Raw genomic sequence first — 14500 nt, 5'->3', positions numbered from 1 at the left:
TACTCTATAGCCTATGGGACTCTGTTTGATGTTATGTGGCAGCTTGGATGGGAGGGGAGTTTGGGAGAGAATGTGCATGCTAAGTCACTTCTGTCGTGTATGTCTCTTTGTGAACTTATGGACTGTCCTGCTAAGCTCCTCTGTCCATGTGATTCTCCAAGCAAGAATACTGGAGTGGGTTGCCATGACCTTCTCCAGGGATCTTCTCAACCCAGGTATCGAACTCACATTTCCTATGTCTCCTGCATTGGTAGGCAGGTTCTTTACCACTAGAACCACCCAGGAAGCCCTTGGGGGAGAGTGGGTATATGTATATGTATGGCTGAGTCCCGTCACTGTTCACCTCAGACTATCAAAACATTGTTTGTTAATTGGCTATACCCTAATAGAAAAAAAATAAAGTTTTTTTTTTTTTTTTTAATATTGTGGTGTTAACACTGTAGTTCTAGTAATAAAAAAGTAACCAAAATAATTTTTGATTCTAATCACAAATAATATTTCTTTTCAACATAATTTTTCCAAACCCTGATTATCAGTCAAATGTTAAATATGTATACTTAGGTAACCAATTTTCAACTATTTTGCTCAAATGCTATAAATGAATGAATGACAAAATCACCAAGAAGAAGCAATAGAATACAAAGATCTAGACAATCTTTGGATATTCAGAATGTGACTATAGTACTTTCAAGTAATTTGGCTTATATTCCCCTCAAATGATCACTTTGCAGAAACAATTTTCTCCTCTTGGCTTTCAAAACATAGAGATTTCATATTATAGTAGATAAAGCCTAAAAAAAAAAAATTCTCTTTAGAGACTTAGCCATCAATGATAGAACAATATATGATTTTAAACCTCAGTGGAATATGAACATGAATATAAGCACATTCAACCAAACACTAGAACTCACAAAAATGTATAAGCATAAAAGTCTAAAGGTAGGACATGACATTCCTACATATTTAGAGTTATAACATTTATGGCTTGAAAATAACTTACATCAAAGCCAGTATTCGGATCCCAACCCACATGTCCAATGTGTCTAAAGTAGCAGAAAGAAAAAAAACAGAAAAAAAAAATGCGTAAGTGACAATAAAAACATAATACACATGAAATCCAACCCAACCAGTGAATTTTTAGCCTGAACTAATGGTTCTCATAGACAAAATCATTTTCAGGGAAAAAAAGTGTAAGTAGTCAAGAGACCAGGATTCTAGCCCCAACTCCACTACTAACTGAGCCTTAATATTTTTGCACAACCTTTCTGAGCATCCATTTCCAAGAATACAAGCATTACATGTGTAAGACGACAGGAATTCTGTTATGAAGAAATGAAGAATGCACAGGAGAATGCTTGAAATACGTCGAATGAATATCAAAGGTTTGATGCCTACAATAGACCGAATTTTCCAAAAATTCCTATCTTGAGATCGAATTCCAATGTGATAATTCCTGGAGATGAGGATCTGGGGAGGTAATCAGGTCATGAAGGTAGATTCCCCAAGAATAGGATTGGTGCCATTAAGAAAGAGGCCTGGAGAGCTCTCTCGCCCTCTTCCAACATGTGAGGACACAATGAGGAGACGGCAATGAACTAAGAAGTGGGATTTTACAAGACACTAAATAAATCTTGCCTGCCTCTTTACATCCTCCAGAACTGTGAGAAATAAATTTCTGTTCTTTATCAGCTACCCAGTCTATAGTATTCTATTAGCAGCCCAAACAGAATAGGACAATGCCTTTAGGTAATTTCCAAATATCATTTATAGAGAAAAGTGAGATTTCATTTTCATGTCCAACAATTAGTTGAAAAAACAACTCTAATTTTTCTTTTCTGATAGGTGGAAAAGTAAAGTAACTAAGATTCATAAAAAGTCTATTGATCAATAGCCTTTAAAAACTCCAACAACAAAATTATAGCAGAAGGTATGCAAGCGATAAAGGTAAGGGGTCTCCCAAAAAGAAAATAGAACTTTCTAACAATTTAAAAAAAGAGCAGAAATGAATAAATCAAAAGTAAAGATAAGAATAATAAAAGAACTGCCTTACTGGAAATTGCTTGGTGTTCCAATATCTGCCTTAGTTAACCTCTTCTTTTTAGCTTTTCCTTTTTTCTTTTCTTTGGTATGGGAGATGTTGTTGATTTGTGGACCATAAAATCTATTTGTTGTAATTTCTGGATTTTTTATGTCAACTGTTGCCATGGGTAGATTAGGACCTGCAAATAAAGTCAAAATAATATGAAAGAGATTTAAGAATTATCACAATCATAATTTATAATTTAAATACCTTTTTCTGAAGCAGGACCACTTCAATACTATAAATTATTTGTTTTAAAATCACATGTTAATTTTTATAAATAATAAATTTCAAAAATTCTTAAACTGCAGAAGTCTGTAACAAATTCTTAAATTAGCATAGATACATTATTTCAAAGAAAACTATTTTTATAATACTAAATCTCATAAAGTACAATGAATTTTCAACAAGAATTTAAATTTATCTGACCCATTAAATTTTGACTATTACAAGCTTCACATCCAACACATTATTCATTAATAAAGTGGCATACATTACATAAGAATAATAAAAGAAAAGAAGCATCTTTGTTTTAAATCTAGTAAAGAAATCTAGTTTTACTTCTTTATTTCAACTTTATTAGTCTATGAGGAAAAAAATGCTTATATAATTATTATTATCATTTTTTCCAAAACAGTAATATTTAAGTCTAGTAGCATCTTTCTCATTACTATACATATACTTTGGCTATCAGAAGTATATAGCTCAAAAATTTAAGACACAAAAATTCTTAAAACATTCCATCTTCCACAAGGATCAACAGCAAAAAGACCTTAGGCATTTTCAGGTATTATTAACAGCATCTCCAGAAGTGACACTAAATGTAGCACAAAAAATTTTGTTTTATAATTCATAAAAGTACTCTTGCTCTTAAAGGTATGAAAGTCTGAATGAAACAAATTCATCTTAAAAATTCCTTTAAAAATTAAACTGAAGGGCAACACATGTTCCTCAGAGATTCCATTTAAATGTATGATTCTCTTAATGTATGACAAAACTTCCTATTAGACCAAACTCCTCTGAGATGATCATAGTAATGACAATTTTAAAAACGTTGTATAAAATATAATCACTATTATGCAGAGAAAGAGTTAACAGAGTAGGCCTAAGACTGCTATCTTTAGAAAGGCCTGCTTGCAAGGCTGGCCCTTAGCTGGCATCTAAGGATCTAGGATTTTAAGAGGGTTCTTATTCCCTGATAAGATGGGCTCATTGTGTCTCAACTATTAGTACTATCAGTATGTTTTATGCTGATACCTGCTTTCCTTCTGTGAGTCTAGAATCTTGGTATGTACTAGACAGAAGATGCCCACATGACTAGCCCCCAGTAAACCCCAGGCACTGAGTTTCTCCTTAACACATCTCATGTGTGTTGCAACAACTCATTGCTAGAGAAATTAAGCACATTCCCTGTGACCAATGACAGAATACTCTTGGAAGATTGTGTGTGGTTCCCCTCAGACTTAATCCCACGTGTTTTCCCTTTTTTTTTGTTTGTTTTTGCTTTGTATTTTTTCACTGTAAGAGATCTTTACTATATGCTCAGTCTTGTGAGTCCTTCTAGTGAATCACCAACTGGAGGGGTGGTGTATGGAATCTCCAACACAACCATAGAATGGCAGATAGAAACTCTAAGAAATTATAGGCTAATGTATCCTGAGTGATCACTAAATGCCAACTTGACAATAGTTCTTCAATTATCCTGAAAACCTCAAAGGCAACCTATTCATAAACATTGTCTGAAAAAAAACACTTATCTCCATGGGAAACTATATATAACTAATTTTTTCTCCCTCAACTCTACTATTGAAGATGAAATACAGTAAAAATAAAATTATAAACGCCATCTGCCAATTTATCAGACAAATAATTTGTGCACAACTAAAAGATATACACAATTCAGCTATTTTCCCTTAATATTCAAAGTCATTAAGTACAGTATGTAAATGTCTAAAAGTTCTATTTATAGTTTCATACAAAATTCTGTAGGAAATTGCTCATATTGGCAAGAAGTAAAAATTCTTCTTGGAAAAAAATGGAAGCTAGTGAAAAATATGGATAAAACCATTAAAAGCTGATTTAGCATCAAGGAATAATCTGACAATAATTGGACCAAAAATTAAAGGTTAGTTAAGCAATATAGGAAGTTTATTAAATAGGAGATAAAGAACTAGATTTTCAAATTTGTTCAGATTCAAGATTTGAGTTCACTGTAGTTTCCAAAAAAGGGACTTATTAAAAATAATGAGAATTCAAATGTTAAAGGGTTGAACTGGAGTCATACTAGTATCTTCATAGACTTATCTAGTGCTCACTTTTTACTTCTCATTCTTCTCTTTCTGTTTTCTCTCCTCTTACAATTTATCATTACTCATCATTATTAGCAACACCATTCAAAGATGCTGCTGCAAATTATTACTCTCCTATCTTTATACTTAATAACATTTAAGAACCCCCTTAATCATTTCATGGAGAAGGCAATGGCACCCCACTCCAGTACTCTTGCCTGGAAAATCTCATGGACGGAGGAGGCTGGTGGGCTGCAGTCCATGGGGTTGCTAAGAGTTGGACACGACTGAACGACTTTACTTTCACTTTTCACTTTCATGCATTGGATAAGGAAATGGCAACCCACTCCAGTGTTCTTGCCTAGAAATCTCAGGGATGGAGGAGCCTGGTGGGCTGCCGTCTATGGGGTCGCACAGAGTCAGTCGGACACGACTGAAGTGACTTAGCAGCAGCAGCAATCATTTCATTACAAGGGACTGGAATGCAAAAGTAGGAAGTCAAGAAACACCTGGAGTAACAGGCAAATTTTGCCTTGGAGTACAGAATGAAGCAGGGCAAAGGCTCATAGAGTTTTGCCAAGAGAACGCACTGGTCATGGCAAACACCCTCTTCCAACAACACAAGAGAAGACTCTACACGCAGACATCACCAATGGCCAACACCAAAATCAGACTGAGTATATTCTTTGCAGTCAAAGATGGAGAAGCTCTATACAGTCAGCAAAAACAAGACCGGGAGCTGACTGTGGCTCAGATCATGAACTCCTTATTGCCAAATTCAGACAAATTGAAGAAAAGTGGGGAAAACAACTAGACCATTCAGGTATGACCTAAATCAAATCCCTTATAATTATACAGTGGAAGTCAGAAATAGATTTAAGGAACTAGATCTGATAGATAGAGTGCCTGATGAACTATGCACGGAGGTTCGTGACATTATAGGAGACAGGGATCAAGACCATCTTCAAGAAAAAGAAATGCAAAAAAGCAAAATGGCTGTTTGAGGAGGCCTTAAAAGAGCTGTGAATAGAAGAGACACTAAAAGCAAAAGAGAAAAGATAAGATATACCCATTTGAATGTGGAGTTCCAGAGAATAGCAAGGAGAGATAAGAAAGCCTTCCTCAATGATCAGTGGAAAGAAACAGAGGGAAAATAGAATGGGAAAGACTAGAGATCTCTTCAAGAAAATTAGAGATACCAGGGGAACATTTCATGCAAAGATAGGCTCAATAAAGGACAGAAATGGTAGGGACCTAACAGAAGATATTAAGAAGAGGTGGCAAGAATACACAGAAGAAGTATACAAAAAAGGTCTTCATAACCCAGATAATCACAGTGTCATCACTCACCTAGAGCCAGACATCCTGGAAGGTGAAGTCAAGTGGGCCTTAGGAAGTATCACTATGAACAAAGCTAGTGGAGGTGATGGAATTCCAGTTGAGCTATTTCAAATTCTAAATCATGACGCTGTGAAAGTGCTGCACTCAATATGTTAGCAAATTTGAAAAACTCAGCAGTGGCCACAGCACTGGAAAAGGTCAGTTTTCATTCCAATCCCAAAGAATGGCAATGCCAAAGAATGCTCAAACTACTGCACAATTGCACTTATCTCATATGCTAGTAAAGAAATGCTCAAAATTCTGCAAGCCAGGCTTCAGCAATACATGAACCATGCACTTCCAGACGTTCAAGCTGGTTTTAGAAAAGGCAGAGGAACCAGAGACCAAATTGCTAACATCCGCTGGATCATCAAAAAAGCAAGAGAGTTCCAGAAAAACAGCGATTTCTGTTTTATTGACTATGCCAAAGCCTTTGACTATGTGAATCACAATAAACTGTGGAAAATTCTGAAAGAGATGGGAATACCAGACCACCTGACCTGCCTCCTGAGAAATCTATATGCAGGTCAGGAAGCAACAGTTAGAACTGGACATGGAACAACAGACTGGTTTCAAGTAGGAAAAGGAGTATGTCAAGGCTGTATATTGTCACCCTGCTTATTTAACTCATATGCAGAGTACATCATGAGAAATGCTGGGCTGGAAGAAGCACAAGTTGGAATCATGATTGCTGGGAGAAATATCAATAACCTCAGATATGCAGATGACACCACCCTATAGCAGAAAGGGAAGAAGAACTAAAGAGTCTCTTGATGAAAGCGAAAGAGGAGAGTGAAAAAGTTGGCTTAAAGCTCAACATTCAGAAAACTAAGATCATGGCATCCAGTCCCATCACTTCATGGCAAATAGACGGGGAAACAGTGGACACAGTGGCTGACTTTATTTTTTGGGCTCCAAAATCACTGCAGATAGTGATTGCAGCCATGAAATTAAAAGACGCTTACTCCTTGGAAAGAAAGTTATGACCTACCCAGACAGCATATTAAAAAGCAGAGACATTACTTTGCCAACAAAGGTCCGTCTAGTCAAGGCTATGGTTTTTCCAGTGGTCATGTATGGATGTGAGAGTTGGACTATAAAGAAAGCTGAGTGCCGAAGAATTGATGCTTTTGATCTGTGATGTTGGAGAAGACTCTTGAGAGTCCCTTGGACTGCAAGGAGATCCAAGCAGTCCATCCTAAAGGAGATCAGTCCTGGGTGTTCATTGGAAGGACTGATGTTGAAGCTGAAACTCCAGTACTTTGGCCACGTGATGCGAAGAGCTGACTCATTTGTAAACACCGTGATGCTAGGAAAGATAGAGGGCAGGAGAAGAAGGGGACGACAGAGGATGAGATGGTTGCATGGCATCACTGACTCAAGGGACATGAGTTTGGGTAAACTCCAGGAGTTGGTTTTGGACAGGGAGGCCTGGCTTGCTGTGGTCCATGGGGTCGCAAAGAGTCGGACACGACTGAGTGACTGAACTGAACTGAAGTCAGTTTGAGGTATATCAGAGTTAGATACTCTCTTTATGCTGTCATCCTTCCTGAAATAGGTGTGTCTAAAAAGCAATAATAAAGGAATAACCAGATTCTCCATTATAAAACAACAGAAATTTGGGAATTCCCTGGTGTTTCAGTGGTAAGGACTCTGCACTTCACTGCATGAGCACTGGGTTCAATCCTGGTTGGGGAACTAAGATCCCACAAGTTGTGTGGTGCAGCCGGAAAAACAAAACAAAAATTTAACAATTATAATTAATTTTAGGAAAAATAAAAATATTTTGATGTTACTTTAGTTTATATAAAAGTAACCTATTATCCTAAGAATATCCTAAATGGTATAAAGTTGGTAAAGTTAACAGTTTAAATTATTCAAGCTAGTAAATTCTTTTCTGGGAAATAATAAAGTTAAGATTCTTGTAAGCCTGATTTACAACTCACTGGAGAAAATGACTCAGCCATCTCTGAAGAAAGTCAAGGATGAAAAGGACAGGAATGAAATATAATTGATATTCAGAATAAATACCAAAGTTTCCCCTCCTCACCCTCCTCCAAAATCAGGTGTGGATATATTGTTATGCATCTACCAAGCAGTTCATAAAGCTGTGCCATTAGCTACTTACTTATTTCACAGAAACTTCATCAGTATTGGTTAAAACACTACTTAATTAAGTCTATATAGAAAAATTCAGATTTTAGAGACCTATTAAAAAAACTGGTATAAGCTGGGAAATTAGCTAGTTTTTCAAAATCTTTCATTTTATAGACAAAAACTAAGGACAGTGTCATCACCAACAGAATGATACTCAGATGTGTTCTTTCTATAATAAAGAACAAAACAAACAAAAAACAACAATTAAGGACAGGAAGAGGCAGGTGACCTGTCTAAAGTCACACAGTCAGTGACAAAGGGAAAGGTAAACTCTGCTGTCTTGGTGTCTAGTCCACTACTCTATTAACTAGAGTACCTTTTACACAACAGTTAAATGCCAAGACTGATCAACAGCACTAACTTTACAGTAAGTATATTTTATGTCTTTACCAATTTATCAGTTCTCTTAGTTTGTGGTCCAACTGTTACAAGAAATGGTTATGAGTTTCAAAATTTAGAAAAAAGGGCTTTTTACACATTCAAGAGACTAAGTGTTTGGCAATTTTTGTTGGCAGCATTTACTTTACAGTTTGAAGATGTTAGGAAATAAATTTAAAATAATGTTCTAAAGCCTAATTAAATAGTTAAAAGTGACAGACTAAAAAATTAATAACTTGTATATAGTACAGAATCATTTTTAAAATAAAGTTTATGAAAGATATGGTAACAGAAATAAATCATTTCTAGTAAACTTTACTTATTCCATTTCTGAAATTACATTCATCCTAAGAACATGTATTACGTAAATACATAATGAAGGGGGGCTGTTTCCCTTCTTTTTCAAAAAGCAGTTATGACAAATTACCTTCTTCTGATGAACGACAACTGTCAGAGAAAAGGTTTTTTAATATTCTCACTCAACAGCATTTCTAGTTAAATTTAAAACTAAAAGAACAAACTAAACTCTTCCGCTTAATTACATAAAAAGCAGAGAGCTCTCACCAAGGTAAAATAGTTGAGAAACAGGTGGCCTAGTGACCTCTGATGTCAAGCAGTCATAAAGCTGAGAACAAATCATTGGAAAGTGTCTAAGTTAAAAGGTGAGGTTGACCAATAAAAAAAAAAAAAAAGTGTATGGATTAGGAGTTAATGAGGAAAACACATGTCCTAATTGTACTTTAGGGCAGGAATACATGTTACTTCTACATAAAGTGTCTTTTTTACAGTTACAATTTGAAAAGGTCGGCTAGACTGATCGAAATGAGGATTGGGACAAAGCCCCTGCATGGACTCTGCAAGGCAGTTAAAAGTATCCATCGCCACCTAGTGGCAGCGCAGCAAATGCAGAAAAGCAATAGGCCACCTTCCTGAGTCCTCTCTCCACCATGGGGAGAACAAGGCAAGCAACTGCACTGCAGGGAAAAATATGAAAATTTCTATTAATAATTGTATGTGTATCTTATAAATAAATAAGTATGCAAATATTGGCAACACATGCTGTATAATTTTTTAACAATACCATTTTTAAATTTTCTGTTTATTTAATGAAAAAAGTTTGGGACCACTGTGCCAAAAGGTTAAAACTTTATATTTTAAGATTTTAAAACAAGAACCATTTCAGAGAAAGAAACTAAATTTAATTATGAGTATTTCTTACTAGGGATAATAAAGTTATAAGACATCATTGTCACATAAAGAATATCCAAATTCAAACCATTGTGGATTAGGTGCCTCTTCAAAAACATATTTTATATGTATTAATTAAATTACAAAAATCAAAAAGTACTTACATCCTTAACTTTAATTATGTTATTTGTACAACATCTACACTTTATAATCTCAGATTACTTTCCCTAAAGATGCTAACACTAGGAAGCCTTCCACACTGCTACTTAATATATGCTCACAGAAGGCCAAATAGTTTAACAAATTAAAAGAGGAGATTAAAATATTGAGCACACAAGTGGAAAAACTTCTAATGCTACATTAAAGGTTCACAGATGCAAGATTTCTGGCTCAGCTGCTCTGCTTCCCTTGTTTCTGTGACATACTAGCTGCACACCTCAAGGCATGTTACGTACCCTCTCTAGGTCTCAGTTTTTCCTTCAAAACTATCCTGATGTAGCACAGTGGTTACAGCAAAGTGGTTACGGGGCCAGGCTCTGGAGCTGGAACACTTGAGACTGAATCTTGCTCCACTTTCCTAGTTCTGTGACCCTGAGCAAGTCACCTATCGTGCCAGTCTTCTCACCTACATCAGGGATAATAGCAGCTACTTCAATTGGTTTCTGGACAGTGCCTGGCAGGTAGCAAATGACCATTAAAGGGTAGCTGTGAGTATGATCACTGTCACTGTCTTCATCATGGTAACTAGTATCAAGCACCATGCTAAACACTTTGATTACTTTATTTATCCCCAAGCAGTCCTGTTACAGGACTAAGTATTAAAAATTTCCATTCAAAGAGAAAGTCAAAGTATACAATGCTTGGCACATATTAAGTACTATTGAAGGTAGTCAAGTTTTTTAAAAAATTCTAATAAGGTAAATAATCCAAAATTTAATACAGCAATGTCTGGTTCATGTTATTATATCACAAAAACAAATTTAAGGACAAAATCAGAAAGTAATATGTTGGTTTAAAAGAAACAAAAACCAACCACCACCAACAGTTGTCATATATTAAGAACTCTGTACTATATTAAATGTTTCCCTGAATAATCATCCTATATTCTGATGAGATAATTGAGATGCCTTTGAAAAAGCAGCAGCTATATTCCCCACTATAACAAAGGCTCCTGGAACAATAGTTCTTTACTATCATAGGATCAGGGATCCCATTTCAATGTGATGAAAGCCATGGATCCCCTCTCCCCAGAGAAAAGAACATACATACAACATTTAGCACAAAACTTCAGCCAGAGTTTATGGGACCCAGGATGAAACTCTGCACAAAAGATCTAGGACCTTGTCCTTTATATCTTAGTATCCTGTTTTTATTCTTTAGTATAAATACATAGATTTTAAATAAATGAATCTGTATTATTTCAGTTACTAATACTTCAATCCACATTACTTCATTATCAAATTAAAGAGGATTATGTGCAGCTACTATGTGTTCTAAACACATCAGCACAGTAAGCACAGCTACTATTTATTTAAACATACCAGAATAGTTAAGTGTTCATTCTGAAAGGGGCTAGTTTCATATTCCTATTGCAAAATAATCTTTTGAAATAAGAAAAAAAAGAAACATGAGAGCAGGAAATGAAGAGATATGATAGATAACATTTACTGTTTTTTTTAAGGAAAACATTAAGACCAGTTTGTATAATTTTTGAACTTAAATCAACTGTACATAAGGAATTAAGATGTAATAATGAACGGCAGCCTTTGTTGTCTTCCCTCATCCTAGAAAAAAGCCAAAGAATAGTACATTTCTAAGTCCCCACCTATTATTTATTTTAAAATAAGAACACAATATACTACAGTATTTAATCATACATATTAAATAGTAGGTATTAATGTGTATGATGGGGCTTTCCAGGTGGCGCTAGTGATAAAGAACCTGGCTGCCAATGCCCGAGATGTAAGAGACTTGGGTTCAGTCCCTCGGTCGGAAGATCCCCTGGAGAAGGAAATGGCAACCCACTCCAGTTTTCTTGCCTGGAAAATCCCATGGACAGAGGAGCCTGGCGGCCTACAGTCCATAGGGTTGCACAGAGTCGGGCATGACTGAAGCAACTGAGCACAATGTCTATGATACTTGTTTCTACAAGGATTAAATTACAACCTAAAATTTTTTTGATCAATAATTATTGAAGAGCTTACCATTTGGGGGGTCTCGTCTTTTCTCTGTTAGGAAATAAATTGAAAGAATATTATTAGACATATGTAATACAAAAACCAACATAAAAAATTAACTCATCTAAACTGTCTTACTCTTATAAGTGGTTAATAAGAGTTTCTCTGAGGAACTGACATTTGGGCACCATTTGAAAAAAGCAAGAGAAGGAACATATTTAAAGGCCCTCAGGAGAGAACAGCATAAAGGCAAAACCATAATACTGGACTGCAGTGAACCAAAGAAGAGTGGAAGGAGAGAAGTCAGAAGGGAAACCAGGGAACTGGAGCATGTAGGATCCCACAAGACATGGGTTAAGGAATATAGACTGTATTTCATATATGATAGGAAGCTCTTACAAGGTTTTGAATACAAATGGCATGATCTAATCTGTTTTTAAAAGTTCTGCCTGGTTATTATGTGGAAAAGAGAGAGTAAGGGGCATACAGTGACAGCAGAGGGACAAGTGAGAGCGTTAGGTAGTCCAGATGACAAACGACGGTGGCTTGGATTAGGGTGGTAGCAACAGAAGTGAGAAACAGACTCAAGACACGTTTTTGAAGGTAGAGACAATAGGACTCACTGATAGGGTTTATGAAGAACCTCTGTGAGCCAGAGTGACAAGGTAGAGCCAATGCCTTTTACTGGGACAGGGAAGACCAGGAGAGTAGGAGCAGGTCTAAATCAGGTTGGGGAGCCTGGATTAAGTGTTCTGTTCATACATATAAGTTTGAAGGCTATTCTGACACACAACTGGAGCACACAAGTCTGAAGGTCAGGAATGAGGTCAAAGGGGGTAGATAAAATTTTGGGAGTCAGCAGCAAATAGTATTTAAAGCTATGGGACTGAATGAAAGCATAAAGCTAATGAAAACACCTATAGATGCCTAAGCATGGGGGCAGACAGAAATAACACTGAAAAACTATAGCCAACTAAGGAGGAGTAATACCAAGAGAACTGCTATTAACCTGTTGCATTCATACTCATAGTCTTGCATTCATACTAGGTTTGACACAATTTTCCTTTCATGAAAGTTCAAAAGTGGTTGAAGAATTTCCAACAAACACAATTTCCACAGACTTTTGTAATACAAAATTTTCCAAAATCATATTTCCAAAATATTCCAAATTTTCCAAATACCATAAATAAAAATATAATAAAATATTTAGTTTCTAAACAGTCACAATCCTAAAATTAATAGGATTTAATTGAGGGGCAATTTGAAAATCCTGGCAATGGGAAATACAAATGGATTACTCCATCCGGTGGTCTGATGAAGTAATTTTCTGAAACATTTGATATAAGCACATCCTGTGTCCATGAATGTCAAATCTCTAGTTTCTAAGGTGATGTTACATCTGCATCCAGAGAGGAAATACTTCTTAAACTGGTGGTGACACAAACATGGAAATATGCTGAGATAATGTAAAGTTCAGAGTATAAGTTCTAAAATGCAATTACTTAGAATATAACACTATCCTGGCTTGAGTACCATGTTAAGAAAAAAAGAGATCTTTGGTTGAACTAAAAATGAAAGCGAATGGTGTAAAGTGTTTACTAGAAACATTAGCAGAATAGTGTTTAATCATATCAGGGGAAGTTTTTAGTATCACAGTACTAGTCATACCATGGTTGGAGTACTACATTCAAACCTGAACATCATATTTGAAGCAGGACCATTTTCTAAATGTGGATCATTTGAAGAAGATATAAAAATCTATAGTGCATTCAGAGCACAATATACAGACAGTGAGTCTATAAATTATATTATGTGAGGAATAACAAAATGGAAGTGGTTAAGCTAAAGAAGTGAAGGCCTAAGGAGGGCACGGTAGGTAGATGGCTTCCAAATTAAAACTGGCTGATTATTTGTTGCTCCAAAAGTTGGTCCCCATGCATCTAAGTTAAAGAGAGGCGAGGCTGAAGGCTGACTTAGCATGACAGGATGCCCAGTGATAAATCAGCTGTCTCCCATGTGGGTTTCCATCTTTCTGCTTCTGAAACACTATGACTAAAAGCTTAAGAACTGCATAAACAGAATTCCTGCACCAGGTGAAAGACACCTTTAGGTGCCCTATCTATTTCAAAGTCAATTATTTCACATGGTAAGAAGTGTTTTAAACTTGTTTTTATATTGAAAATGTCACACAGTTTGACTAAAAGGAGTTCCAGGGAGCCTCTGGCCTAGCACCACAACATGTCACTGAAATAGGAACTGAACCTCAAATTCTTCCACAGAATTAAATTCTTCCACAGCATGGAATCAAGCGGTAAACAACCCTGGCTCCAAAAAGGAGTAAAAAACAATAGGTGCCTAATAATTCTATTCACTCATTACAAAGAGGATATAATAAGATGACAGTGAGGCAACAACTCAGTTCATTTTATTTTCATTTTGCACATTACCTCCTCCTTGGAAACCCATTAAAATAAGTTAACATGTATAAAATGTAACACACGCCTTTATATTCCTGTCCTTTTTCATGATTTATTCCCTCTTACTGGTAAAGCAGATCCTTGAATACAGTGATTTTCAAACTGGGGTAACGTATACTTGGACGTACAAAAAGACTTTTTCAAGGAATATATGAGCATAGCTAGTTTCAAGGGGATCTATTTGCTGGTTGCATCTCCCATAAGCTATTTGTCCTACAAGTGATCTGCTTAAGAAGATGATTCTGGAGAGATTTACCTTTCTCAATCACCCTTTTCCCACTTTACAACAGGAATGCCTGGTAGTTGACTACTGTTGAGTAGTTAGTTCTACATCAATGAATTTAAAGCTCTATATTATCCTGCATCATTTGCTAA

At 35.9% G+C, this 14500-nt stretch overlaps 1 protein-coding gene across 2 annotated transcripts in view; it reads right to left on the bottom strand.

Annotated features, from left to right (window-relative positions):
• The window catches only part of LOC102284135 (WASP like actin nucleation promoting factor), a 79384-nt gene that overhangs the window by 17751 nt on the left and 47133 nt on the right, over window positions 1-14500 (bottom strand). For both annotated transcript variants that reach the window (XM_070369297.1, XM_005893450.3), the window contains exons 5-7: window positions 11676-11699; window positions 2051-2219; window positions 1001-1043 (exon numbers count right to left, since the gene is read on the bottom strand). In XM_070369297.1, the coding sequence (XP_070225398.1) occupies window positions 1001-1043; window positions 2051-2219; window positions 11676-11699 (236 nt within the window). The remainder of the gene's footprint in view (window positions 1-1000; window positions 1044-2050; window positions 2220-11675; window positions 11700-14500) is intronic.

This window comes from Bos mutus, chromosome 4, assembly GCF_027580195.1.
Source record: "Bos mutus isolate GX-2022 chromosome 4, NWIPB_WYAK_1.1, whole genome shotgun sequence".
Lineage (NCBI taxonomy): Eukaryota > Metazoa > Chordata > Mammalia > Artiodactyla > Bovidae > Bos > Bos mutus.
The sequence above is the reverse complement of the archived record's forward strand: the minus strand, read 5'-3'. Positions and strand labels throughout refer to the sequence as shown.